This window comes from Spea bombifrons, chromosome 8 (genome assembly GCF_027358695.1).
Source record: "Spea bombifrons isolate aSpeBom1 chromosome 8, aSpeBom1.2.pri, whole genome shotgun sequence".
In the NCBI taxonomy this organism is placed as follows: domain Eukaryota; kingdom Metazoa; phylum Chordata; class Amphibia; order Anura; family Pelobatidae; genus Spea; species Spea bombifrons.
In genome coordinates, this window is record NC_071094.1 from 36,444,688 (window position 1) to 36,472,051 (window position 27,364).

Genomic DNA, 27,364 nt, shown 5'->3' on the forward strand with positions numbered 1-27,364 from the left:
TTAATATATTTTTTTGGCTTAATTTTGTCTGTGCTTAGTAGAGATGTTTTTTACTAACTGATTACACCTAACCATAGACATACATTAAATAGTAAAAACGCATACATACATTTCTTAAAGGATGACTGCAGTGAAAAAATAGTTTCTTTAAATCCCTTAAATACTACTAACAACATAACTTTAATGCAATATATATGGGAGCATAGCATGCTGGTATATTATGTATACATTTAATACATATACAGTGAAATACACTTACTCCTGTAAAATAAATTTAATAAATGGATGGTTGTGGCCAAGCAGTAGACCCTCCCAGTTTAGTAAATGTGTTTTTACTTTACATCTGTCTTTTCCGGTCCCTTTAATATTTTATTCAAAGCATGTTTTGTCTAAGATTAAAAGATAACTTAAATCATGATCTTGCTTAATGTATCACTGTTATTTATTACAGTAGCATTCAATGAAATAATTTGGCTAGTGTAGATGTTTTATAATGTAATTTAGTACAGCATATATAGTTAACCTGAAGAAGAACTTTGTCACCCACTATCCACGGATATTCGCTTCAGGCACTGGAAAAAAGGCCAATGCGCCTCAAAATACAGGGGGGGGGGGAAATAACCCCTTTTCATAATTTCCATTTAAAAACATTGTTACCTGTGATGTAGATAGGAAATAAAACAGCCTGGCTTTTAGCTTGCCTACAGTATTCAACTGATACCAGTACTGGCCTCTTACTTTGCATATTTTCCAGTCTTTGTTTCTGCCTTTATTTGTTTTTCCATTCACAGCTTCTGTAACAGGTGTATGTTTTTACACTTTTCTTTATCAGATGCCTAACATGTTTTATACTCAAGTAGTCTTTAAGCTCAGATGACTACTGAAATGAATACAAACCACACTGGAATTGAAATAAAATAAATCACAAGTAAGGCTACCGGATAACTTCACTTTCTAACCCTAATGAATTAGGGGGCCTGATCAAGTGCGTCTCTGCTCCCGTCACAAGTTGTTTGGCAAATGAGCAGGAGGACTTTAAACAGTTTTCAAAACAATATGACATACAATGAATGAGCGTTCTCTCAATTCATTCATAGTCAATCCACACCTAGCTTTACCCGCCTGTAAGGAGCAGGAAAGAGGGTGCCCCGGACAGCCTGTCCTGGGAAGTTCCAAAGCATTTGTAGCGTATATATTCTTGGGATTTCCCAGTCCTGTTCAACATAGCTTTTCTTTTTTTGGGGGTAATTGCAACAAGTGAGGGAGTGTGGAGAGCCTCCTTTATCATAGCGATGCCTTGTGAAAAACCCCAGGCTTCTATTATCTTAAAAATCTTTCGCCAGCCCCAACCTCATTCAAAGCACAGCACAGCCCCTAAATGTTATTCATTCTTCCTCCCCAGCTTGCCCTCTTCAATGTGGAACCGAATTCTTGTTTTACTTGTCTGCCACTCTATATACCCTTTTCCATATTCAAATTAATTTAACATTAAAAATACAAAGGGTTTCTCTTAGTTTCCTATTCAAATAATCAGCTGAGAGGGGGGGGGTAAGGTGGAAAAGGACCCAAAAACTAAATAACTAAATCAGTGACTGTTTAAGTGAATTTATTCAACTAGGCTTCTAAGCCACCTGCAATAATGTATCTGGAGCGGAGTGTGTATGTACACCTGTGACATTTTACCTGTACGTAGAAAATTATAATTATGGCTAATCACGTAGCATAACAGGATTAAACGCAGATACAGATTATACTGGGTTTCCCAAAAAGCCGCTTTATGTTTTGCCGAGATTATCTGACTCTCTTAACGCATGGATGAGGTCAGACAGAAAGAGGAACCAATGCAGTTAGTCTTAGGTTAAGCAAACAGATGTCTGACGCAGTACCCTGGGTGGGGCTCCTTGGCTCCTTCTTCACTTTCCTGAGCTATACAAATAAAGCAGCAGACTCAAATGCATCATTGCACATAATTTCTCATAGGGCACTGAAGAGTATTTACCCTTTCATTCTTATAAGAAACTATACCTTGGGAATAATCCCTTAAAATTACAGACTTCAGCTACTCGATACAATCTGTGCCGTCCGACGGGCGTTGGCTTTAACACTTTCTGGCAGCGCGGTACAATAAGGATGTATATCACATCGTACACATGAAATAAAAGTAATATCATGCAGTAAAATCAGCTTGATTTGAAATGAAATCATGATCTTTATACACTCTGGTTCATCCGCCTATCTCTTGATTTGTGGTCACAAGAGCTACATTATCCCCTCCTAACCCTTACTATTTGAATACCTTTGGGGCAAGCCCCGCCTCATAACATCATCTGCTCCACCCACCAAGGGCGCAGGCCTGCCCACAGATGTCATCTGACCCGCCCAAACATCCCCTAAGAGGGAGGGCTCTGGGTAGCCAGAGCGTGAATATTCCCAGGTATGGCTACCGGGTATTTGCCCAGTGTGCCAGATGGTCAGCACACGCCTGCTTTGGTTTACATATCAGGGATTCCACACAACGCCTATTTAATAGATGATGTCTCAAAATCCTTATATGTAGCTCATGCTGGACGTTTTTTCCTCCTTGAACATTTGCTTCCTCTAGAATCGTATAGTCTGGAAAATGTTAACTTAAGAAAAAAAAACCTCAATGTTTGTTAATGTCTACTAGGTCATCTTACGATGCATTCCTACAACAACACTGAATGTCTGAACTGTTTCTTTATACTGAGCTTCCCACCCTCGGATTCTATACATTACCTGCCGTTTACTTCTCTGTAAATGTCACGTCTTTCTGCACTATACAATACATCCAGTGAAGTAGAATGACATAATTGGATTTCACCGGCAGCCATCTATAGTATCAGTGGTTTACTAACAGATTTCTTTAGGAAATATAAATAATAATGGTATGGACAATTAAGCATATACATTGATAAGCATATACATTGATAAGCATATACATTGATAAGCACAGTGGAGGTGGGACAACTTTTAGAATCGCGGACGAGCTCAGCCCGAATCGCCCTGTGATAGAAACCCATTAGACAGACAACAGGATCTATATGAACTATACAGTCTTGTCTAAAACAAAGGAAAGAAACCTAGAAAATGAAAGGAGTTTTTTTTGTCAGATTTTGTGAATGCGGTCTGTAGTGACCCAGCGTCTATAAATCAGGGTACATCGAGGGCCTCTTTGAATAGGGATCTGACTTATCTCCGTAGATTGCAATCTAGCTATGGTAATAGTTGGTCAACAAAAGGGTACATATGAAAATGTGACTTTAATTCATCTGTATTCAAGCAGGGGTTTTCACAGAGATACACCAGTGAGAAAAGCATCAGTTGCTATTCCCATATGTCATTAAAGTAAAATATGACAAAGTCGGCTCCCCATTTACCCCAAGAGAATGCCTGGCACTTTCAGGCTGGGGGGGTGATAAGTAGGGAGGGCATATGAAAGGAATATATATAGGTTGTGATGGGATGTGTTAACATTAACCCACCGCCATCATCATCTATAGCACCGTTAACTACCTGAGGGTCTGTGAGGGTATCACGTACGCCTTGCAGGAAACCTAGGACGGTCCATTAACCATTTCATTATATCAATCGGGACTTTATGTTGTGGGCACCCTACTGTGGTGCAGCTACCTACCTGTGGCCCCGAAAGACTGGATTTAAGGTTTAGAAGGACATAACACAGCTTAGTTATCATGGCTTTGCAGTGACTCTCGTCAGCATGGATTCTATTTATTTCCTATTCTTCGTTACATTAATTAAAACAGGAAGCGTATCTAGAATGGAATTAGCAGCAAAGTCTGCAGAACCCCACCGTGTTACATCTCATGCGCTCGGCTTTTCATTAGTATCCAGGAGAAGAATCAGCTGTAACTAAGTTATAAAAGCATCCATCAATAGACCTAATAAACTGAGTTTGTAAATAATGGGATTCACTTCTGGTACAAATTCTCCTTAATGAAATGAAAAAAGCAGCCTTTTACTGTGTTTGAATTGAAGAGTACTGATTGAGGTCACAAATATGTATTCCTAGTTATGGAAACATTGTTATGATGTCATCAGATCAGAATTTATCTTTTTCAGAGGACAGGTTTTCCATTTATATCCTTCCTGCCTGCCATAATAAAACTTTACAAGCTTTAATTGAATGTGATGCAAAGTAAGTAGAGGGCAAATATTTTATTCTCCCAAAGAATGCTATTATCTACTAACCACTGCGGTAGAAATGAATCCGTTTATCTGAGGACATCTCCTACATGGAAAATAGATGGGGGTAAAGGGGCAAATGCATATGGGGGAGGGGGATTCTGCAGGATGCACCAATGCTTTTGCAAGGGGTAAGTCACGAAAATTTAAAGGGACCTCTCAGGGGCTATGCATTATAGTTTCTGATCTTCATGCAATGTTCATGGGTCAGTCCTGAAGCAGCCAAATGCCCAGTGTGCACCCCGTATTCTGCGATGTGTGTTCACCGGATGGATATGCCCGGCCATACGCTACATGAGCATAAAAACATAATGCGCATACCAGTTGTGTGTATGGGCTGCACAAACCGGTCTTGCAGTTGCATGCACAAAATGCATCATTGAATGATAGGAGACAAGTGGAGTTTGAATGATACCTTTACTGGCTAACTGAGTAAATATAGATTGCAAGCTTTCAAGACCTCTTAGGTCCAGGCCTGATGAAGGGACTTGAGAGGTCATTGAAAGCTTGCAATCTATATTTACTCAGCCAATAAAGGTATCATTCAAACTCCACTTGCACTATGAGAGACAAACTCCATGGATTAGGCTGATGGGAGTCACTCTTGGCCAGTACAAAACCAGCAGAGAAAAAGTCCCCTATGATTGAAGTAAATGTGTTTGGAATAATCACTTGTGCCTTCTATCTGTGGCTGTGGCCGGGTTGCGGTCCCTTTAAGAGTCCTGCCTCTCCCCTCCAATCCGTAGCGCAGCTGCTCCCGTGAAACTTTCGGCTCTCCTCTCTGTCTCTTTTCCGCATTGTGGGAACAGGAACCTGGCGATCACCTTCCCCGCCGCGATCTACCCCGCCGCTCCGGACTTACCCCCGAAGGGCAGGTGAGTTTGGGATCTCGATTTATTGCAGGGCAGGTGTAAGAACCCTATTAACTCTTTGAGCTCTAGAAAGAATCACACACACGACCAGAACATTTAATCCCACCTGCAGCCATCTCTGACCCGTCCGTTTATACGTGTAACGATCGGGCTGCATTTACAGTACAAACCCCCACGTTTTGTGTTTTTTTAAACCCTACATAACGTACACGATTTCGGTTTGTCCCAGATAAACGATTTAACCTGGTGATTGCCGGGTGGATTTGTCCACCTGTGGCATTTAAAGGGTTACGGGGGGGGGTTGATCACGTTTCTTGGTAAAAGAGAATCGCTAAGCAGAAAAACAAATCAAGCCGTTTTCTTCTTTTGAGCAACTCTGTAATTAACCCATGCAGTGCCAGAGAGCTAGTTACTCTCTGGACTCCAAATCCAAAAAGTGGATGGCAGAGCTTGGTGATACTTATTTACCAATTATGTCGTATTTCAATACATTTCTTAATACATTGGTTAGTTTGGAAATGGGTTGCATTATTTGAGAAATTAACCCAAAGACAGCCAAAAAAAGGCCACATAATTAGCTATGGAAATGATATGGAATGCCCTTATTGCTTTTGTGTAGGTATTGATGTTTTATATTCTTCCGGCACTCAAAGGGTAAATCCATTTTCTGGCTGTCTTTATAATCTTACTTCTATCGCCATGATTGGATTAACTGCAGGTGTTCTGGCCACTTAGTCTTGGAAATGAAAGGGTTAGCTGCACGTGAACCAATCCCAGTGCTAGATGTGATCATTTTACAGATTTACAGGAGTATTGTGATAGTAAATTAATTCTGTTGCAGGAAATACTATAATTTAAAATATTAAATCTGATCATCCTCATTGCTGATCAAAACATTTCCAATTGTGTCCCATATACTCAATAGGGATTTTTTCTACGTTTAATCTCAATGTTTTAGTAAATCTGTCATAGTAGATATAAATACATAGTATAAAAAAGCAGCCTTATCCCCACAGCAACTCCTAGAATTTTCCTGCTGATTGGACTGTTGAATTGGTTGCCATGGTGATAAGACCACTTTGCTTTAGGATCTCTATTTAATACACAACCTGAAAACATTTGCTATTAATTAAGAGAGTAATATTTTAAATATGCGGCACCTGATTAGTGTAATTTATTCATAGGTATTGTGTGGTTTATAATGAGATCCATCGTCTGCTTCTACGTTATCTAGAAACGGGTTTCTTTCATTTTAGGAAAAAATGGAAATATAATTCGATTTTATTCTGATTAAATAAATGAGTATTACCGTGCGTTCCTTACTTGAATACGTTACATTAAAATACACAGAGCCTGGCCGATGTCCCATTTCCTGATCTGTGCAGAATATCTATATGATGCGTCGCTGTGATGTTTACATTTCGATGCTGGTAAAATTCACTTGGTAGGGGTAAAAGCCTTGTGGCCGGATGGAGTTTTCTGACAACTGAATTATTTTCTGAATAAACTTCCTGTTCAGTTCATCATCGCGGTCCTACAACGCTGATTGATGAATTGCTGTCTTTTGCAACAATGTATGTACATAAATACATATAGGTACACATACATTGTTGCATGATTCAAAGGAAGAGAATTGTTTGTTAATTTTAAGCCATACACCTTGATGATGTTTACACCTGGACTTTGTTGAAGCCATTCCCAGACCTCAAATGACTTGTTCTTCAATCTTTGTGATACAATCTTCATGGTCTATCTCTGTGACCCATTTATGCTTCGGCTGATGGAAAGATGGCATGGCGTTTTTCTCTTCTCTTATATAAAATTGAATTCATGGTTCCTCGATGGGATGAGGTTCAAATGCAATGCAATATTTTCTTTTTGCGTGACATAACAGAGCTCATGTTGCTGGAAAAACAGAATTGTGACTCGCTTGTCCATAGTTACATTGTCCCAGATGCTTTTTTTTTTTTTTTTTTGGCAAAGTCTGGATTGATTCACATTCTTGTTTGCCCTGTCTCTCTTTTTTTGTTGATAAGATTGATTGGATGGAAGAGGCTTGTTGGATCGCTCACTGTTTTTCTAGAGTTCTTTGTGGCTTCCTGGATAATTCTCCACCTTGTTTTTTGACTGCAAAGGTCACGTTTTCTTTGGCCATGGCTGCCCTAATTTTTTAAGAAGGTCTTCAAACACCTGACTCTCAGGGGAGTTGACTAGCAGGGCAAGGGAATAACATAGAACCATAGGATTTCACGGCAGAGAAGAAACATTTGGCCCATCTATTCCGCCCATTAACTCTTTCACACTTGAAGATTTCACATTTGCTTACCTAACATATCCATAACTGAAACAAGCATCTGCAACCCATAATACCATACTGCTTTTTGACAGATCGACATTATGCAGAGTCTTTACTTGAAGTTGGTGCCTTTTTATTGTTCTTTTGGAACCTGGCCTTAAACATGATATGTTGCTGGTTATTTGAATTCTCCTTTCAGCCATCTTTGCTTTGTCACATTATTTTGTCAACGGCAAAACTGTTTTAACCTGACTCTTTGAGCAGCAAGTTTTTTAGGATGTCCTCACATAAGCATGATTGAATAGTATTATTCTGGCATATCCTATGGGTTTCATTCATATCGTGCTTCTAGATCTTTGTTTGGGTCACAAGCATTTTCAGTATTTTCAGACTGTGTGAAATTCTGTATGAAGAGCAAATGGCTCATCTGGACAACTTGTCCTGGTTCCCGCAGTAAAATATTATTACTAAATATATTTAAAGCCTTGCCAAAGTATTGTTCAAAGTTGATATTTCTATTCTGTAGGTGCGGAGCTTAACCATAAACAGCATAATATTTACAATTCAAACCTGAAATTATTGCTTCCCTTTGACATCCTTTTCTGCTAAATTAAATGTGTTGCTTTGTGGTTTATTCTCTTCTTGGCAAGATGAGCGTAAGTTCCATAGAATTCTTCAGGAAGAGGTTTGCTCAAAGCATCACATGTGGCGCGGCCAATGCCTGCACAATCCACATGGTGCAGTCAAGGGGCCAGTGGCGCAATGGATAACGCGTCTGACTACGGATCAGAAGATTGTAGGTTCGACTCCTACCTGGCTCGGGTTTTTATTTTTTATGGGCCCAAAGCTGTCTGTTTAACACAAGTAATAATATACATCTGATCCCCTGGAACTCTTATTTTTGCATTTCATTCTAATTTTTAAACTTGTTTTTCCCCATTTTTTCTGATCTCTCAAATATTGATCACACTGCTGCCTCCTGCTGATTAGGAGAGTCTGCAAAAGAAAAAAAAAATGCTTATTTTGTTTTTCACTTTCCTAAAGCAGAATTGTGGATAATGAAGAAATTATCTGGACCCACTCGGTTGGGCTCTATGGAATCCATCCATGGGCCAGTGGCGCAATGGATAACGCGTCTGACTACGGATCAGAAGACTGTAGGTTCGACTCCTACCTGGCCCGTCAATATTTTTTTTTAGGCCCAAAGCTAAAGGTCTTTACATCAGGAAAAATGGGCGGGATATATCAGCCCCATGGTACTTATACGGTGCCAAATTCTATGTTTTCCTGTCCTATGACAGAATCTTAGCTTGTTAAGCTAAAAAGTGGGCAGTATGTTAAAGGGGGACTCCTACTACTCAATATTAAAAATAATAATAATAATACATATGCTTTATCTTAAACCTTGTTCATTTATAAGCTGCATTTTGTGTTTGCTCAAACTACCTTTATCTAATATTAAAATTAGATGATCTGAAATATTTAATTGTGACAAATACGCAAAAACGTAAGATCAAAAAGGGGCAAATACTTTTTCACAGCACTGTCAAAGAAAGAGAGGTTCTACATTGATTCACCTGTTTTCGGGCAGATTTTTTTTTTCTATTTAGAGTATGAATAAGAAAAAAACTTCTGAGACTCTGGGTTCAAAGCGCAAGAGAATCCATGTATTGCCAAAACTGACTGCATGGAACCACAATCTGCAGCCTCTGAAAACAACATTTGCAAATAATACATCAGTCTTTGGCCTTATCTTAGTTTAAGGATAGTTTTATGCCTATCCAATGCATGATCTAAATCAGCTGATCCAGAGATCCTTTAATAGCCCTTTGTGAATATTCTTATGTAGTAACTCGCCAAATGGCTCCAATACTGGTCCTCATGAAAACCTTGACACCGACACACTTGACACATCTTCACCATTGGACCATGGAGAATGTGTTGCGCTGCAGCTTCTCCTGAAAATTAAGTGAATGCAATGCAGAGATGATTTTTGGCACTGTTTTGCTGACTGGCCAAACGAGCTGTAAAATCAATTGAGGTCTGTGTTTTTGTGCACACACAGTAACTCGTATGTCACTTTCTTGCCACTTTTTCATGGATGGTAACAAAAGTAAGATTAATCGTCGCTTTGAGTTGGGAATGTGGAGTATTATTAGTTGGGAATTAAACCTGTTGGTTTAATGGGACTGTCGCCGTGATTACGGTATTTGAGCTGCGAGCTCTCATTAGCCAAAAGATTCCATAGCAGGCCTGCCCTGCACACTAAGCAACATACCACACCTCGCTACCAGAACCTGCAGCGTCAAGCACTTGCTAATACCCCTTCGCTGCTGTAAACTGCATTTGAGTGTCTGATTTATATTTTATATGCATACAGAAATATTTATAGGTTTGTGTGTGTGTGTACAGTATATAATGTGTGTATTAGTTTTTAACTAAGGTGCTCAATGCTACTGGCATTCAGGGTATGTGTGTGTGTGTATATATATATATATATATTATATGGAAGATATCTTTTTCAAATTTACAGTAGGTTTGTGTGGGCAAAGGTCGTTTGTGTAACCGAGGATACACCCTAGTAGTGCCGATCATGTTGTGATATTCAATCTAGCAAACTTTCTACAGACCCATTTGATCAGGCCCCTGAGAAAAGGGTATTCCATTTTATTTTCTAGGTCTATTTTTCAAAGGATGACATCATTCTTCTGCACCTCAGCTAGCGGCCACTAGCATGTGGGGGAATTAGCTCAAATGGTAGAGCGCTCGCTTAGCATGCGAGAGGTAGCAGGATCGATGCCCGCATTCTCCATATGTTTGTTTTTTTTTGTTTTTTTTTAAAACTTTACTAATAGGGTAAAATAGATAAATGTTAGATAAACGGCAGAAGCAGTAGAGGCTAATAAATGTAAAAATAAATGCTAGAGGCAATATGGCTCTCTTGAATCCAAGAAAAGATCAAGGACTGATTAAGACCTAGCGAAACGGGAGAAATAGTCAGACTAGGTAGGCCGAATGGGTATTATCTGTTGTCAAATTTAGGTTGACAAAAGTCCATCCAGTTTAATCTCGCTGTTAACCCAGAAGGCATAAAAAAAAAAAACTAAAATTGAAGCGATTTCCAATTGTGCCTCAGAAAGGGGTAAAATCCTTCTTGACTCCAGAAGATCATTTACATTCTAGCTGAATATATTATTCATGTAAACTAGCATGACAAACGGTCCTCACTGTTTAATAAATATTTCTGCATCTCATCTATTAATAAACAGTTGTCAAGCTACATCTTGTGTTTCAATGCCTGACGCATTCTGCCCAACAGGTTTTTTTGTGCGTCTGTGTGTTTTGATTTGCTCCCTCCCTCAACAAGACATGAATTATTGTCTTCTGGACATATGTTCCCATGTGTAAAGATGTTAATGATAATATGATTGCAGGTAGGATGTTTTTGGAAACGGAATTGGAGTGATAAGTTCAGATACGTTTCTAGGGTGTTGCTTTCCGTAAGTGATCTGATTATAGATTTAATGTAAGAAAGTTTTACTCTACGGAGAGGGTGGTAGATAAGTGGAACATACTTCCAGCAGAAGTAGGTAAGGGAGTTTATAAATGCATGGAATAGTCATAAAGCTATTCTAAATCTATGATTTTATTGCTTTATCTCCGATGTGCATAATTTAAAAATATATATGAATTTCGTGATGAGTGATAACCTGTATGGACATCCCTTTTTTATTTTTCTTTGTTGGTTTGTAATATAAAGGAAAGTCAGGATTAAGAATATTTACTATGTTTGGCTTTTCACTCTATTGTCCGTTTTGTATAACTGGAAATGCCAAACATTACGACTGAACAAAAAATTGCATGGGATAGGGATATGGCTATCCTGAATCTACGTCCAAGGGTTGATTTAAGGTTTGGGTCCGTACAGCAGGAGAAATGGGCAGACTAGATGGACTGAATATGCGTATCAGATAAACACCTAATTAAAAACTCAACGTTCAACATTATTTGCTCTGTGGCGTGAAAAGGACTTTATGTAATAATTGGAGTGTAGCACAAGATTCCCATCCATGAGTTGAAGTGTTATCTTGTATTGTAGTCTGATATGAAAAGACATTCCTATCTGTAGTATGGAAAGTAATGACACAGAATAATATTGTATTCAAACCTGAAGGAGTAAGAGATTGAACCTATATTTTTGGATGAGCTTATTCTATAATTTCAATCCGTGTAAATCTGTTGGACACAAAAGAATCAATCGGACCACAACGGGTCAATGAGTGCCTGTGATTTCACACTCTTGGCTGTATTCCTCGCTGGTAGAAATTGAGGTCACGGGTTATTAGGCCGTAAATCAGTCTTTTTCTGGTGTAGCCCAGCGAGGAATCACAAGCTTCTTCGCTTCTCACATAGACCATTGAAAATGCTGGTAAAAACCACATTCCTTAATGTTCCTTAAAGGGACACTCAGGCCATCACATGCAGTCCCTTAAAATGGATGTGGTGTCCATTCCGCCAATCAGCTCTAACACTAGGTTAGGTGAATGTTGCCATATTTCCCTTTAACCCCACACCATTCAGGAGGTGCTTTTATGCTACCTCAAATTAAAAAAATTACTCGTTTTTGGGTGAAATCTTCTAAGCGGAGAGCCAAAGGGTAATAGGCAGGGTAGGAAAAATTACAGTACAGTAAGAAGTTATAATCACTTTGTCAGTTTGGTGATTCTTGCATGCATTCTTTTTCAAACATGTATCTGGACAGGTTTAACCTCATTCCTACAAGGCTTGTGTAACTTCTAAGGGGTGTCCGCCGACGTAAAAGACCCAAAGTATTTTTTTTTAAATTTTTTTTTTAATTAAACTTTCCGGCTACACGGTCACGGCAGTTAGCAAAGTGTCCATCGATCATAAAAATCAATTATAAAGGGAAAGTGTGGAGAACCCTGGATTAAACATTGCACGGCGTTACATTAAACAAGACGTGTTTTTGAGATTGTATGAACGTAGCGCTTCACTATGAATAATATATCAGATAACTGTTTACTTCAGCAGCCCATTGCTTGTCGTAGAGGAGAGGTCACTGTTTGTGAGCCGTCTCTCTCGCTCCGGGTATTATTAATTTGCTAAGGAACCTCCCTTTCCAAGTTATGCTGTTTGGGCTGGGTCAGACAAACACCCTCTCCAATTGATTAGTGCTATGTTACATGCTTTCTTTCTGAGCAGTGTTTTGTGGGATATCCAGCCTATTTATTCCCCTGTTAATCTGGAAAATATAGATACATCTCTGTGATGTCATCATGGCGTCCTCCCCACATTGCATTCTCGTAATTGTAAATTGAGCACCCACACAAACAGCACTGAATTATCAGGTGCTTTTATAGAATAATCAAAAAATAAGATATAAAAATATTTTATACCCTTAAGAATTAGTTTTTTTTTTGTTTAGTTTACCCAGTCGAATGATTTTAGTTGGGTTTTTCAAAGACCAGAAGCTTTTCTTTTTTGATATTTTCTTAAATGAATAATCCAACATTTAGTACAAATCGTTTTAAAAAAAACAAACAAAAAAACCCCTAAAAATTTGAACCCCCCCCCCTCCCCACATAATTATATGCCAGCTAGTTAACAAAATACTGCAAGATTTTTTTATTTTTTATTATTGCTTCTTCAAGCTAACCCAAAAGTAAAATAAATACAATTACTATCTTAAAAAAAGATGAATTAAATATATATATATATATATATATATATATATATATATATATAATTTAATAAACATTCTGTAACTTTAAAACAAAGCGAGCAAACAGAGTTAGAAAACATGACTGTGGTCCAAACCCATTGCTTTCTGTGTGATTTCATTAATATTTATAAACCTAATCCAAGCATAACATGTAGAGAGTCAATTGCTTTAATGAAGGCAATCAATTTTGTAATTACACAGCATGTGGACATGCATTATATCCCATTTTAATAGACCATTCAACCTAAGCTATTGGTCTGGTGAGTAGTATATTTGTAATTTTTTTTTTTCTTTTTCCCACACATTGTTATCAGGTAAAATAGAAGAAAGTTGTTACAAAATAAACATCGGTTACAGCTGGGATGAAAACAAATAGGAAAAAGAAAAAAAAAAAAAAAAGTGGAGAATGCGGGCATCGATCCCGCTACCTCTCGCATGCTAAGCGAGCGCTCTACCATTTGAGCTAATTCCCCTTTGCTGTTACACAATTCGGACAGTTGTGGTGGTCTGTGGAAAGGCGCTGTCTTCTGTTTAAATCACCCTGATATGTAAAATTCCTAATTAGTCTACTCCTGCTAGATAGCCTCATCAACCTACCCCATACTGTGTGGTGACATTTTACTCAACTACGGAGCATTCAACGTACGTTATGTCACGTAGCAACTTTGTCTCGCTATGTCAGTCTTCCGCATGCCTGGCTCACCAGCCCCCTCAGCCTCCCTCCCTAGCTTTCTACCATAAGCCGTGGAAGGAAAGGTCTCTCTACAGGAATCTCGCAACTACACGCAAGCTTCTGAAAAATATGTTCCCTGACTGTCAACAATAATAAATTAACCATATTAAATTGAATTAATTTTTGTCCACCGCCATTTTAGCCTACATATTTGAAAATCCAGTAACCTTTATTTTTAACACTTAAGAAAATGTTTGCTCGATTAGAAGATGACCCCCCTCCTTAATGAAAGAGGGAAAAAAAGAAAAGGCCTCAAAAAAAAAACAAAAAAAAAAAACACCCTTATTGACAAAAAAAATGAAACTATGCTAAATTATTTAAAGCTGAACGTTGAATAGATAAAGCTGGGTGAGCCGCCCTAAGCAAAGTCTTCTAATGGAATGCATTGATAAACCCCTACGGAGTCCTAAAGCGCATTGCTCATTGCATACTCCCTGCTGAGTGTACAGCAAGCTTTATCTCTCAGAGAGACGCCAGGCGTTAAACGGGTTTTTTCATGACTATAAGCAATGAAGGCAAACAATAAGCGCCTTGGCTTCACTGTAGCTTGTAGAGTGTTTCTGTTTAAAACTCCATAGTGTTAATGGGTCGGTTGGGGACATCAGTGACCTTCCTTTTAATTGGCCTGTTCAGTAGTGGTGCTGTAGGAAGCCTGATTGTGCATAAGGGCCATTTTGCTCCTTCTTATGTGGCAGAGGGATCTGCAGCTGTACTCCTAGGCCACAATAATCAACCAACTAATTATTCTACTGCCCGGAATACCAATACACCTATCTTTTTAAGCATAACCAACACCAACCATCAAAAATCTAGTCTCATTATATTGCAATTGTTTTGTTTGGGTTTTTTGAGTTGGCTTGTTAACCCTTTCACTACCGACCAGGCCTGGGCTGCCCATGTGGTGGGCTGCTGCCCGACATTGCTTCATCAACGTCATATTTGATCGGGTCCTTTAGTGTGTGGCCACTAGCTGGATACGAACCTATGATGACGGTCACGTATGTCCTATGTGGTGACACTGCCTGCTTCCCTCTTTTTTTTTTTTCCTGTTACGTTGTGAGACTGCTGCTATCTGTCCATTGCTATCAGAACAATCTTCAAATGCCAACAAAACCATGTTACTATAGCAGCAACAACAATCATGTTACCCTCAGGAGTTGCGGTGCTGGTTCTAATCATCCTTGCACCTTCTTGAGTTGTGCATATCGAGGGCATAACCTCATTTGATCTTGGTTAGGATTCCTGTAATAGTATAGGTGTTTCTGTCTACCTTTTGCTCTCTATATGAACAAAGGCCACTTTAATAAACTTAAATCCTCTTTTCTGGGTGTGTTCCACATGGGATTACCATAATTCCATGGATCTGCTATTTAGGTATACAGATTTTATTACATCATCAAACCGAACAGTTTAATAGCTTAATGACGTAAAGTTCTTTATCTGGGCTTGGTCATTGTTTAAAGGGAAATATGTGAACAAACACATGTAGTTTACATAAGCTTAAACTTTTCTGTAAATATCCAGTTTTTGGGGTTTTTTTAATACCTATGTAGGCATAGGTGATACCCTTTTTTGTAAAAATAAATTCTTGAACCCTTTTGGTATCATCATCAGAAGGAATGAGGTCCTAAAAGCTTGAGTGGTTATGCATCTGTTTTTTTTTTTGTTTTTTTGTTTTTTTTACTCAAATGGTATCACTTTCTTCTGAAGACTCCAGCTTCTCTTGGACCTATGGCTTTCTATGTTTTCCTAAATAAATATGTGGATGACAGATAAAGGGGAGTTTGTTTTCTATGACAGAAATACTTTTCCTGTCTTTGTGTAAAATGTTTATTTTACTCAAGTAAAGATTAAAAATGCTGAACACGTATTTTGTAAATGAAGGAAGTCCGGGCCTACAACATGCTCCTTTTCTGAAAATGGCACAAGGAATGTACCGTATATCAAATGTTATTCACTCAGCGCTGTTCTTTTTTCCTGTTGTTTCTAGGGCTGTTCCCATGAGCACGGAAGCCGCGGAGTGACAATGACACAAACGACTGAAGTTGTCAATCTTTCTTTCTTATCTGAGAAAGAAAGAGAGCTCATCCTTCAGGTTCTTCAGCGAGATGAGGAGCTCCGGAAGGCAGAAGAGAGGCGTATACGGTAAGGTAGAAAACAATGTTATGACTACTCAATGCGGGCATCCCGTTTGGGTTTATTCACCGATGGAACCAGAGGTGATATCTCACACTTGATAAAGTAATATTCTAACCTAAGTGTGTTCATTGAAGTGTACTTGGGTCTGAATACAGGCCAAAACTCACTGACCACCAGCGACCTTTGTTTTTGCTGTTTAACATTCTAAGGTCATTTTGGCCTGGTACCTTTTTATAATTTCTTTTTAATGAGCATCACCCCTATGATTTGTTGCATTGTTAAACTACAGTAACCTTGTGCCCATATAGTTTCAAATAAAATGTTTAACCCCTTAAGGATAATGGGTTGTCCTTAAACCCATTAAATACAATGCATTGTGAAGGAGTTAATTATCCCAGTTGGGTAAAAGCTGCCAAAATGCTGGGGTATTTTTGTATTTTCAGTGGCTTGTCATCAATGTCATAATTATTCTTGACAGACGATTGAAGAATGAGCTTCTTGATATCAGGAGAAAAGGGGCGAAAAGGGGTAGCCAGCGGTACAGCGAAAGAAATTGTGCCCGCTGCCAGCAGAACGTGGTCAGATCAGGTGCCAAAGCCAACATGTGTCGAGGCTGCAACCACTTGGTTTGTAAAGACTGCAGGATGGAAACGCCCAGCGGCGGCTGGAAATGCAACGTCTGCATGAAAGAAGCGTGAGTTTAGTCATCCCAATTCCACAAAATAAATATGTGGTGACATGTATTACACGCGGTATATTTATAAAGTATTTATTATTATTTCAGTGGCATCCATACCTAGCTGATAAAAAAAAAAAAAAAAAAAAAATCATGAAATGGTGTAGCACGAAGTCAACTGACCTAGAATTTTTTTATTATTATTATTTTATGTATAGTGAACTTAAGAAATCAACCGGAGATTGGTTTTACGACCAAAGGGTGAATCGTTTTGCAAACCGACTTGGGAGTGATTTGGTGAGAATTTCTCTCAGACGCAAGCCTCTGGGTGAGTAAGGAACATTTCATGAGAAATGTCCAACATTTTGGTTATTGTGTGTGTAGCCAGTTCTACAGTACGGTGGTGTTGTAGCTTTAGGCCTACTGTTTCTTAGGAGTTTTCTGACTTTACATTGTGTCATGTTTGCAGGAAACAAAAGGGAGACAACTGCACAAACCCTCCTTGAATATTCACAGCAGATCAATGAACCCAAAATAAAAAAAGGTCAAAGGAGTCCACAAGAGAGACAAAAGACTTCTGGGTAATTGAAAGCTGCAGGTTTTTTCTCCTCTCCATTGTGAATGAACATACTTTCCAAGTGTATAAAAACACACTTCAAACCGGGTGTTTTAGTATTTTAACAGAGAATGTTTGAATGACCCAACTCTTGGACTCTCAAAATATGAACTCTTTAATTGCAAGACTGTAAAAAAGAATCTATGTAGCTGTTTACCATTTACTACGGAAAGGAGTAGTTTTGTTGCTATGGGAGCAATGGCACCTTGTGAATAGGTGTTGGAGCTATGGGATTTTTTTGTGCGTTCAATATTTTTTTTAAATAAACAACACATTTCCCGTTTTTAGCCTGGATCTGTGCATACTTTAGATGGTGAAAATATCCATAGTCTTTAAAAATCCGGGCTCCTGGATTTAGTATCATTTAGACCTTCCAATTTAGTTAATTTGTACGAATGTCAAAAAACGAAGAGGGACCCCAATGGAGCAAACAAGAAGTGAAGCAGAGAGCTCCAAATCTTTGTCTGCATCTCATTGCTTTTGTTGCTTTCGCACACTCACTCTCTCACGCTCACTCATTCTCATGCTTTCTCTCAATGTCTTCCTGCCTTCTCCACTGACGGTTTCTGTGTCGCTGCGTCTTCTCTTCCTTTTTCTGTCTTCTTTCTTCGTCGTCTTCTCCCTGGTATCAGCTCCATTCACCAGGCCTCCTGAAGCGTTTTCGGCAAAAGGGCAGAGATCCAGCATGTTAACTAAACCACTGGCTAACCTAACGCTGCTGCTGATATGAGGACCCCTAGGTGGGCTGTGGCCCTTGTTTTTTATGTGTAACAGGAACAGCGTCACAAGAGAACGGGGATATTTTGCTTCTTGAGATTGTGATCATTTCCCATGCAGCAATGACCCCATAAATATTTCTGCTACATAGATTATAATCTTGTTTGGCCTTCACCATGGGAACCTAAAGCACAGAAAAAATACCTTTTTATATCAGGAAATCTCAAAAATGCATCCTTGCCAAAATAAACAAGCAGGATCTCAATCTAGAAGCTATGTAATCTCTTAATGAGGCTGGAGGATTAAGTGTTACTAGTCTTCCAAACTGGTGAAGTGGTTGTTTTGTAGTGTTATTCAAGAAGAAAATACGGCAAGTTTAGTGGCTCGTGGGGCAGGTCCAAGGAACACTTAATATTTTTTCCTGTATGGGAACAACCTGTAAAGTTTTTGAGCCGCCTGCTTTACATTTAATACTTTTCAATAGCCCATCACAGAGACCTGTTAGAGTGGGTCACTAATAGTGGCAACAAATATATCTAATAATCGTTATCATGAAAACTATTAAATAAAAATAAATCAAAATTTCTACCTGCATTCAAGCATACCATATAAATTCCAGTTAAAATTCTTAGATGTCATTAAATCAGAGTGAATAGAAAAATCATACAATTGGCTCATCCCCTATGCCTTCTTGAATAACTCTCGTTAAAATCTACCGATTTACCCTGTGATTCAGGATAAAACTCTGACAACTCCCAAATATAACTATACAGATTGCAGCCAAGTTTTGTGGTGGTAAAAGTAAAAATATTGTATGTTTTTATTAAAAATTATCGCAGAACAAATTGGAAAAAATAGTCAATTAATAAAAGTCATTTTTGTTACAAATGTTATTTACCTTTTGACGTCCTTATGTTTGCTGTGCAGGTTGGTGACCAATTCTCCAGATCTGAGAGATCAGAGGAGTGATACCGAATCCACGGAGCAGATGAGTCTTAACAGTTATAAAATCGACTCAAAGAAGAGTACACCAAGCACGTCGAGGTGAGTCCATGCTTTGCTTCTCCGTTATACAGAGAACGCATTGGCATACTGAAAGGGCAATACCCACTATGGTCGTAGGATACATTATGTGTGATCGGTGACATCATCGTGCACACAACTGTCAATTGACAACCTGAATCCCACTACTTTCATATTACCCTTGGTGGATTCCACGTCTCTGATTCAAAGAGAGAAGTTGGAGCAGTGGCTGAAATCTCATATTGCTTTTGCTTTCAAGCTAAATTACAAATAAAGGATAAGCCTTTTTTCCCTATCTGACTTTACTACAAGACCTGTTACTTTATACCTTCAGCAGCCATTTGTTTGGTGGGAACTGGCACAGGAATGCGCCATAATAGTCTGAATGTCTCAAACCATCTGGGTATACAAGGTTGACACATAGGGGTTTGCTGGGTGCGCCACCATGCTTCTCCACAAACAAAGCTATTAATACACATAACATCTCAAAGTGAATTGTCCTGTTCACTGGAGTAATAATAATAGAAAAAAGTGACTAATCTATTGTACATATGTGTGAGAGTTAGGATAAGAAATACAGTAGAATGTTAAATTTCCTTTTAAATAACTGGAATGTTGAATGAAAAGGGTTTGATGCTGATTTACTCCTTAATTGATCAGGAGAAGTTCGCTGGAAAGAGCTACTACCCTGCAAGACACAAAGAGAACGTATGGGACAAGCGGGCCCAATGCAGCCACCCTGACCGTACCTTTCCGATCCAGGGATCACCACCTGTCTGACTCTGAAGGAGTGGGTTTTTTATCAGTTTATATCCGTATTTCACACCTTCTCGAACAGTATTGTAATGTCAATGGTGATTTTTAAATAGAGTATACTTTTTATCAATGGTTCCCATCCCAATTCCCAAGGAAAACCCTACAGTCTTGGTTTCTTAATCACTCTATAATGTGGCAGCCACAAAATCCTGCACGTTTAGTCTTTGGGAACCACTGCTTGATATCCATGACTGCCCTATCATTCTCAGAAACATATATGTGGGATTGGGTCATGCTGCATATAGAATGGAGCAATTGGCATCAGAATTTGTGGTAGTTGTGATCTTTTCCAAAGTCGTTAGTTGGAGAAGTCTAGCAGCTTACCTCATTTTAATTTATTTTAAGGAGACTCGTCTGGGAAACCGAAGCGCAGGATCAGCTGATGAGAATGAAACTATCTTCAAGAAGAATCCTCGTAGAGTATTAAAGCCGTCGGGTACGCAGCAAACTGCCAATAATATTATGCTGTGACAAATAAGAAAGACATGTTTCGAGAGAACTACCAATAATCATCCCATGTAATAAATTAAAGAAATGGGGAGCACTTCATTTCTTGTACTGAAATACATGGCTATGACAGGCTAAGTGACTTGACTAGGGTAAGTGACTTGACTTGACATTTTTAGAAACTTTACAGGAGAACCGAACTAATTCATTACACAACCCCAAGGCATGGAAAACATCAGATAACATTGTTAGTTGAAATATACATTATTATAAAGCAAATAATGTATTTATAAAGCAAATGTATTCTCAATTTTTTTTTACGTGAGTACAATCCCGGTCATCGAAAAACTAACTAATTTTATATTGTTTCCTGTACATATGCTTTCATCTTAATGTTTTAAACATTGTTTTATTCGGTGGAAAGCCTCACCTATAAGTACTTTCTTTTAATGATTGGTTGGATAATATAACTGTTACATGCTCGTGAACTTTAATTTCAGACTACAGTAAGTCTGTGATAGACCTGCGTCCAGGAGAGCCCCCTGCCGCTGGAAATCCTATGGGGGATAGAAGCAAATCTGTCCCTGGACTTAATGCTGAAATGGTTTGTGCTTTAATGTCTTCACTGGTCACTGATGTTTATAATTAATTATATTTTCTTTAAAACATAGACTTTGTTGTCTAATTCCTGGCTATATGCACTGGCCTTTTTACTAGCCTAGATAATACTTGCCAAAACTTGGGGCAACTAGTTGCCACAAGTTTCCCTCAAGTCATCCTGGGTTGAATTCCAACCAACTGTGCTGTGTTACTCGCTATACATTTGTGTTCAGCTTCTGTAGATGTAGCGCCTATGTCCTAGAGAAGTACTTGGAAAGTCTCCGATCTTTTTGGTGAACTGTAGATTTACTGAGCGCTCTCGCAATAAGTTCCAAGCCAGCGGTTTAGCCAGGAGAATCCCTGGGAGCCCGTATCTGTTTATAGTGGCTGTTTAATTTGAGGACTTCATTCGTGTAAAGTGTTACTGCAGTATGTGGCATGTATAATTAAATTATTTATTCACCTATACATCCAACATACTGGAGGCCAGCCCTTTTTACGTGCTTAACAGCAACATGTAACATGTATATGTGTCTTGAAAAAACAGAAATCACTATTTAATACCAGTAATTGTTGCCTCTCTCTCCCCTTGTGGCATCATATATAAAGTTGACCAAAGAGAAAGGGGGGAGAGTTGGAATATTGAGGCATGAGGTTGTTGCTGAAATCTTCTCCTAGCTCCTTGCGTGTACGCATCTTTTTCTCACATGTTTTTTTTTTTTTTGTAGGAAGAAGAAGATGAGGATATTGATAATCTGGTGGAGATCCATCGTTTAACAACAGCCAGGAGCAGCTTGCGCAGCGGGACATCCACCGTTAGTCATTTTCTGCTACGTTCTGCTGTTTGCTAAGGCTCTTCTTAGTTATTTGCACAAGCTGTTACCTTAACAATAAGATGAAGGTTTCAATGCCATCTTGTTGTGAAACAGTTAGGGGGATATGTTGACACTATCGGCCATAAGAACAATTAGATGACCTGTGAGTGTTTTCACAGTCAAAAGTAATGAATCAAGGGATCGAAATAGTTTCAGTCATACATGAGTTAACACCTTTTTCTGGAAACAAAAATACCAGTCATGTCATTACTTCCATTGACTTACAGGACTAGTACAGGTCATGGTCTATTTTTTTTCTACTTGGTTTTACTGTTCTGTCGGTAAAATACTAGTTAGCTGTAGCTTTATATATAAAATGTATAACGCCTCTGTCATTGTTGCTTTTTCTTATTTCAGAGCACCCTCGGCAGCATGATGAGCATTTACAGTGAAGCTGGTGACTTCGGCAATGTGATTGTAACCGGAGAGATCATTTTCTCCCTAAAATACGATGCCAAAGTACAAATACTCAGCATTCATGTGAAAGAATGCCGGAGCTTGGCTTATGGGGATGATTTGAAGAGAAGGTCTAACCCGTAAGTGACGCCTTTTATACAGCACAGAGATGTAGAGACGTTTTTTGTAACTTTTAGAGGAATTAATTGGATATTGAGTTGATGGAGGGTTATGTCTAAAAAGTGGTTCAGTGAGGCAAGTCTCAAAAAAACAAGTTCTTGTCACCATAGTAAGCAATTAAAGGCTTCTGCTGATGGGACAATTCATTGGTTATGTTGAAAAGACCACTTTTTAAACTTTGCACTAGAAACACTTTTTAGACATACCCACCGTGTGCTCATGGGAACGTGATGGATAACAATGAAGCAAATTAGAACACACTTGCTATCCATGTGATAATAAGCCAGAGTCCTTATACCATTCGTTACAGTGGATAAAGCGGTCTTATACCTTGCCAAACTGATATCTCTATTGTAGGTACGTCAAGTCTTATCTTCTGCCTGATAAATCACGCCAAGGAAAACGCAAAACTACTATTAAACGCAACACAATAAACCCTTTATACAATGAAATTTTACAGGTAAGAATAAAGGGTAGGAAACTGCTTACGTATGTGAAACATGATAGCCTGTAGAACTTAAGTTTCATTTAATAAATATTTGTTGATTGTGTTCCTGTACTGTAGTACTCTGTTCCCGAGTCTGCTTTGCTTATGAGGACCCTGCAGCTGTCCGTGTGGCATCATGATCGCTTTGGAAGAAACACGTTCCTTGGTGAGGTGAACCTCCCGTTGGACTCCTGGAACTTTGACAGTATGACGGACGAGTGTCTCTCTCTGCATGGGAAGGTGATACATTATATACATTACATACATATATTAAAGGCTCTGGGTTTCAGGGACTCATACTTGGCTTTTAGCATCTGGAAGGATGAGGAGAAGAGACAAGGTTTTATAACAGGAAATTACTGTGCTTATTTTCCCACAAATGTCAGCTTCCCTGTTTGTAAAATAATTCCCTGCTTTATCTCCAAATCATTATACTGCCATGTAGGACAAAGTAAACATGTCATATGTCATTTTAAAGCATGTTTAATTACAACAGAAGCTGTGAAAGCGGCAATTTCCCTACATCGTTGATATACAGAGGGTATTTAATTCATAGTTTATTTGTGTGCCGCATGTGCAATCCTTACAAAGAATAATCTATTTAAAACAGTGTACTTTGTTGGGATATGTATGTCTTTCATTGATATTTGGTTTGTTGTAAATACAACCATTTTTATCTTTCAGGGCGGCGCAGATTCAGGAAGCCTCTCCACCTACAAAGGGGATTTGGTTGTCTCTTTGAAGTATATTCCACCGGTCAAAGTCTCTCGGGGAAGCGAAAGAAGAAAAAGTAGGTTAACGTGATATCCAGGGATGGGTCTGGCAGAGACAAGAACCAAAGTTCTTGCTTTTAAACGTTTCCGTCTAGAGGCTATGTAGGATAACTAACTTGTGATACAGAGATGGGAACAAAACAAAAGTAAAACCTATTGGTGAGACAGAACTTGAAGGATATGCAAGAATACTTTTTTAGAACAGCTCATGTATTTTGTTTTAAAGGCTCATGTTTAAGACAAAGTCAGCTGACAAATGAAAAATGAAATAAACCCATTTCAGCACTGGTTATACTGCAAAATAATAATAATATTTTGAAATTGCTCAGAGCCCCATCTTCAGGACATACAGGGCATTGCTGCTGGAGTGGAGAAGTGTGTGTGTGTGTGTGTGTGTGTGTGTGTGTGTGTGTCACTATGTGTAAGAGCACGCCAAGGATTCTGAAACGCATCCAGACAATTAGCAAAACAGAGTTAGTTACCCTTAGGGTGAAAGATGCCGTCTTGCTGGCCATGCCATTGACATTCATAATTTTCTTACTAGGTAAAGGGAATGAGGGAGGAGAACTTCACGTCTGGATTAAAGAAGCCAAAAACTTGACAGCTGTCAAACATGGAGGAACTTCGGACAGCTTTGTAAAAGGGTATGCGGCAATGACTCTGTGGCCCATTTTGACGTTTTTCATCTGTCACAAAGGAGTGAATATAACATTCAGATACAATATTGCATTTCATTTGGTTTCCTAAATGCAGCATTACTAGCAATAAACATTGTTTGTCTTTTTATAGTTATGGTAAATTAAGGTTCTCCTGTGTGTTAACTGCATACGTTTGCAAGGAAATTGATGGAAATGGCTTTATGTTCAGATGAAGAAGCTCGCTTTTGCCATTTGTTACCTAAGATACTATATATGTATAATAACCTTTTTAATTAAAAAAAAAATAAAAAATATTTTGAATTTCTGTTGCCATAGTTACCTGCTACCACTTAGAAACAAAATCACAAAGAGGAAGACCCCGGTAGTGAAAAAGACCCTCAATCCTAATTACAACCACACATTTGTGTACACTGGGATCAAGCCAGAAGATCTTCAGAACATGTGCCTGGAGCTGAGCGTGTGGGACAGGGAAGCGCTATCCAGCAACGAGTTCCTTGGGGGAGTGAGGCTTAGCAATGGAACTGGTGAGAGGAGCCTTTGTAGCCATTTATTGCTTTGTTTGTTAAAAGTTGTGATATAGAAACAGCTCATTCTTTCACTAAGAATGTTTAGTACAGCCCACTATCTATTGTGCCTCATATCCCCTTCCCCATTAATGGCAGAGCTTCTTCTCTGTACTATGTTATGTGTAAGAACTAGAGCTCAGACATGCCACATAGAGCCACATGCTCTTCTTGTTCACATGGTATAATAGGGGCATTATAATTAAGAGGACCATGATATTATTATTACTGTTATTATTATTATTAATATATATAATATATATATATATACCAAACCTTTATTTGCATATGTCTCATTCTGGTGATGGGAAAGCTGTGTTGAAAGGTCACCCAGCCTCGGGACAGTATTAAGCAGACGCATATAGAAGCATTGGTGTTTTATTTTTATTGCGTCTATTCTTTGAGGGGACGTTCCAGGTTTAATCACAATGTTGGATTCTTGGTAGGTCTGTGCAATGGAGAACCTGTGGATTGGATGGACTCAACTGGGGAGGAATTGAATCTCTGGAAGACCATGAGACAATACCCAGGATCTTGGGCCGAGGGGACACTTCCACTACGCCCGACCATGGCCAAAGCAAACCCCTAAGCACCTGGGTCAATCAAAGAGGGGCCAAATTCAGAGCTCGAAAGTAATTTTTGTCTCCCCAATGCTCCATTTATTTGGCAACATAGTACATTAAATTAAAGCTAATATGAAAAAGAAACAACATATGTATTGTACGTTATTTTATTAAAACAAAATTATATCTTTTTTGTATTTACATGTTTTAAAAAAAGACCATTCTCATGGTATGTATAGTGAGTAATTAAATTTAACACACCAAGTTTAGGGTTGCATTTGGCTGATTTTTTTTAATTATTTGAACAGCAATGCACCTCCTCATAGCCCATTTTTTGTCCTCTTTTACCCTTTCGAATTTAACTGTTTGCAGTTGTGAAGTGGTCATGCTTTAAAGGGACTATTAAAGTATATCTTTAAGCTGCTATTAAACCCCACTGTTACGAATCTTCCAAAATACCTCTGCCAACAGAAGAACAAAATAGTAGTCATTATTATTTATACTCACATTTACAGACAGAGGTCTACATCTTGAATGTGCAAATTCTGGATGCTTATTTAAAAAACATTGTTCTCATTTCTATAATTTATTGTAATATAAATATATTCACTTTTGAGATATAAATGAACTACAACTCCACGCTGAAATTGAAAGGAGTTTCAGCGTGACTGCAGTTAAAGGGTTGCCGCTTCCCACAGCTCCTGTAATGTATTGTTGGTCTTGCTGCGTTAGGGAAGCCACCGATGGCAACCAGAGTAAGCGTAAAAAACGTCTACTATGTATTTTCTTCCTAGGTTTTTGGGGTGACATATTGATACTTAGTTCAGCTTTTCCCGTGTAAGGCGCTTCCTTTAAGTTTGTCTCAAAGCCTCTTAGATATGGAATAAATTCTGTTCGCTCGGCACTGAATCTTTGATAGTGTAGAACATCACTGTCTTGTTTCTGTAGCAAAGTTTACAAGTCGACTTTCTTATCGTCTGATCAGGGCATAAAAACCCAACTCTATTGGAAGGATGCTGTGTAAAAAGCACCTATATGTGTAAAAAAAAAAAAAAAAATCTCGATCAATATGTTCATGTATATTTTTTCTTGATAATGAAAGCTGGGGCAACATGTCATATTAGCTGGTGATGGACTTGCAACTCATTGATAAGTCATGCTATGTGGCTGGCTGAGTGGTATAAGAGTAGTAGCTGGTAGCCCTGAGGACGTGAGATCACAGGTTACAGTATAGATATAACCAAATATATCAATGTGATATTGTTTTATGCTTGTATTTGCCTAATAAACCCATGTATTTTAAAGTGTTCATTTTGTGGTAACCTGGTCTTGGGAATTATTCATTAAGGCCACATTTCCATCCAACTATTGCTGTTATATCTATGCTATGACATCATCCCCTCTGCAGGAACACAACATTCACACCAGGAGTCCAAGTTGGGCTCATGGTCTCCAAATTTTGAATTTGAATTTTCTTGCATTCACATGTAAAAAAAAATGTGCTATATATTATACTGATTACTAGGTATCTTTGCATCGGGATTTCTACAACAAGGGTTTGTCTGTCTGCCCCAGTATAAGTAGCTTATATATACTACCTTAAAGGCTCATAGGGTTTAGCTGTTATTTTTTCAGGGATTTCTGTTTTTACCTTCGTAGTTGAGGAGATTATGGATAGACGACTAGGTGTGGAGCTTTTAAATAAGGGCAGGGACCAGGGATCCAAGCTCTGGTGTGTCTGTGTATGCATGTTTTATTTATATATATATATATATATATATATATATATATATATATATATATTAGTATAATATTTATTATACATTGGGGTTTCAGATGTAATAATAGTTATGTTTTCGTATTCTCTAAGATACGGATACTTTGTACAGAATGTCAAACAAATAGAATTTGATGCCTGTTAAGTCTACTCATTTTACCCTCCATAGACCACAGATAGAAATTAAAA

The 27,364-nt window shown here is 38.5% G+C and overlaps 1 protein-coding gene and 3 non-coding genes across 4 annotated transcripts; 3 read left to right on the forward strand and 1 right to left on the reverse strand.

The window, feature by feature from the left end:
• Window positions 1-4,976: 4,976 nt before the first annotated feature.
• Window positions 4,977-25,545, forward strand: SYTL4 (synaptotagmin like 4). The gene is made up of 17 exons (XM_053473759.1): window positions 4,977-5,099; window positions 15,859-16,013; window positions 16,486-16,701; window positions 16,902-17,011; window positions 17,153-17,264; window positions 18,944-19,060; window positions 19,700-19,829; window positions 20,201-20,291; window positions 20,803-20,906; window positions 21,631-21,717; window positions 22,135-22,313; window positions 22,711-22,813; window positions 22,919-23,080; window positions 23,525-23,630; window positions 24,158-24,257; window positions 24,588-24,796; window positions 25,282-25,545. Exons 2-17 carry the CDS (start codon window positions 15,895-15,897, stop codon window positions 25,422-25,424), a joined length of 2,088 nt encoding a protein of 695 aa, XP_053329734.1. The 5' UTR covers window positions 4,977-5,099; window positions 15,859-15,894; the 3' UTR covers window positions 25,425-25,545.
• Window positions 8,141-8,213, forward strand: TRNAR-ACG (transfer RNA arginine (anticodon ACG)). Its single transcript has one exon. It is a non-coding gene; the product is annotated as a tRNA-Arg (tRNA).
• On the forward strand, window positions 8,502-8,574 carry TRNAR-ACG (transfer RNA arginine (anticodon ACG)). Its single transcript has one exon. It is a non-coding gene; the product is annotated as a tRNA-Arg (tRNA).
• TRNAA-AGC (transfer RNA alanine (anticodon AGC)) lies at window positions 13,536-13,608 on the reverse strand. Its single transcript has one exon. It is a non-coding gene; the product is annotated as a tRNA-Ala (tRNA).
• Window positions 25,546-27,364: the final 1,819 nt, after the last annotated feature.

What these genes read in the sequence shown, in the direction of transcription:
- SYTL4 (XM_053473759.1), top strand. Translation starts at nt 15,895, where the DNA reads ATGACACAAACGACTGAAGTTGTCAATCTTTCTTTCTTATCTGAGAAA. An exon ending in AGTACACCAAGCACGTCGAG is followed by an intron (nt 19,061 to 19,699) that starts GTGAGTCCATGC and finishes TTAATTGATCAG; the next exon opens with GAGAAGTTCGCTGGAAAGAG. An exon ending in GAGGCTTAGCAATGGAACTG is followed by an intron (nt 24,797 to 25,281) that starts GTGAGAGGAGCC and finishes GATTCTTGGTAG; the next exon opens with GTCTGTGCAATGGAGAACCT.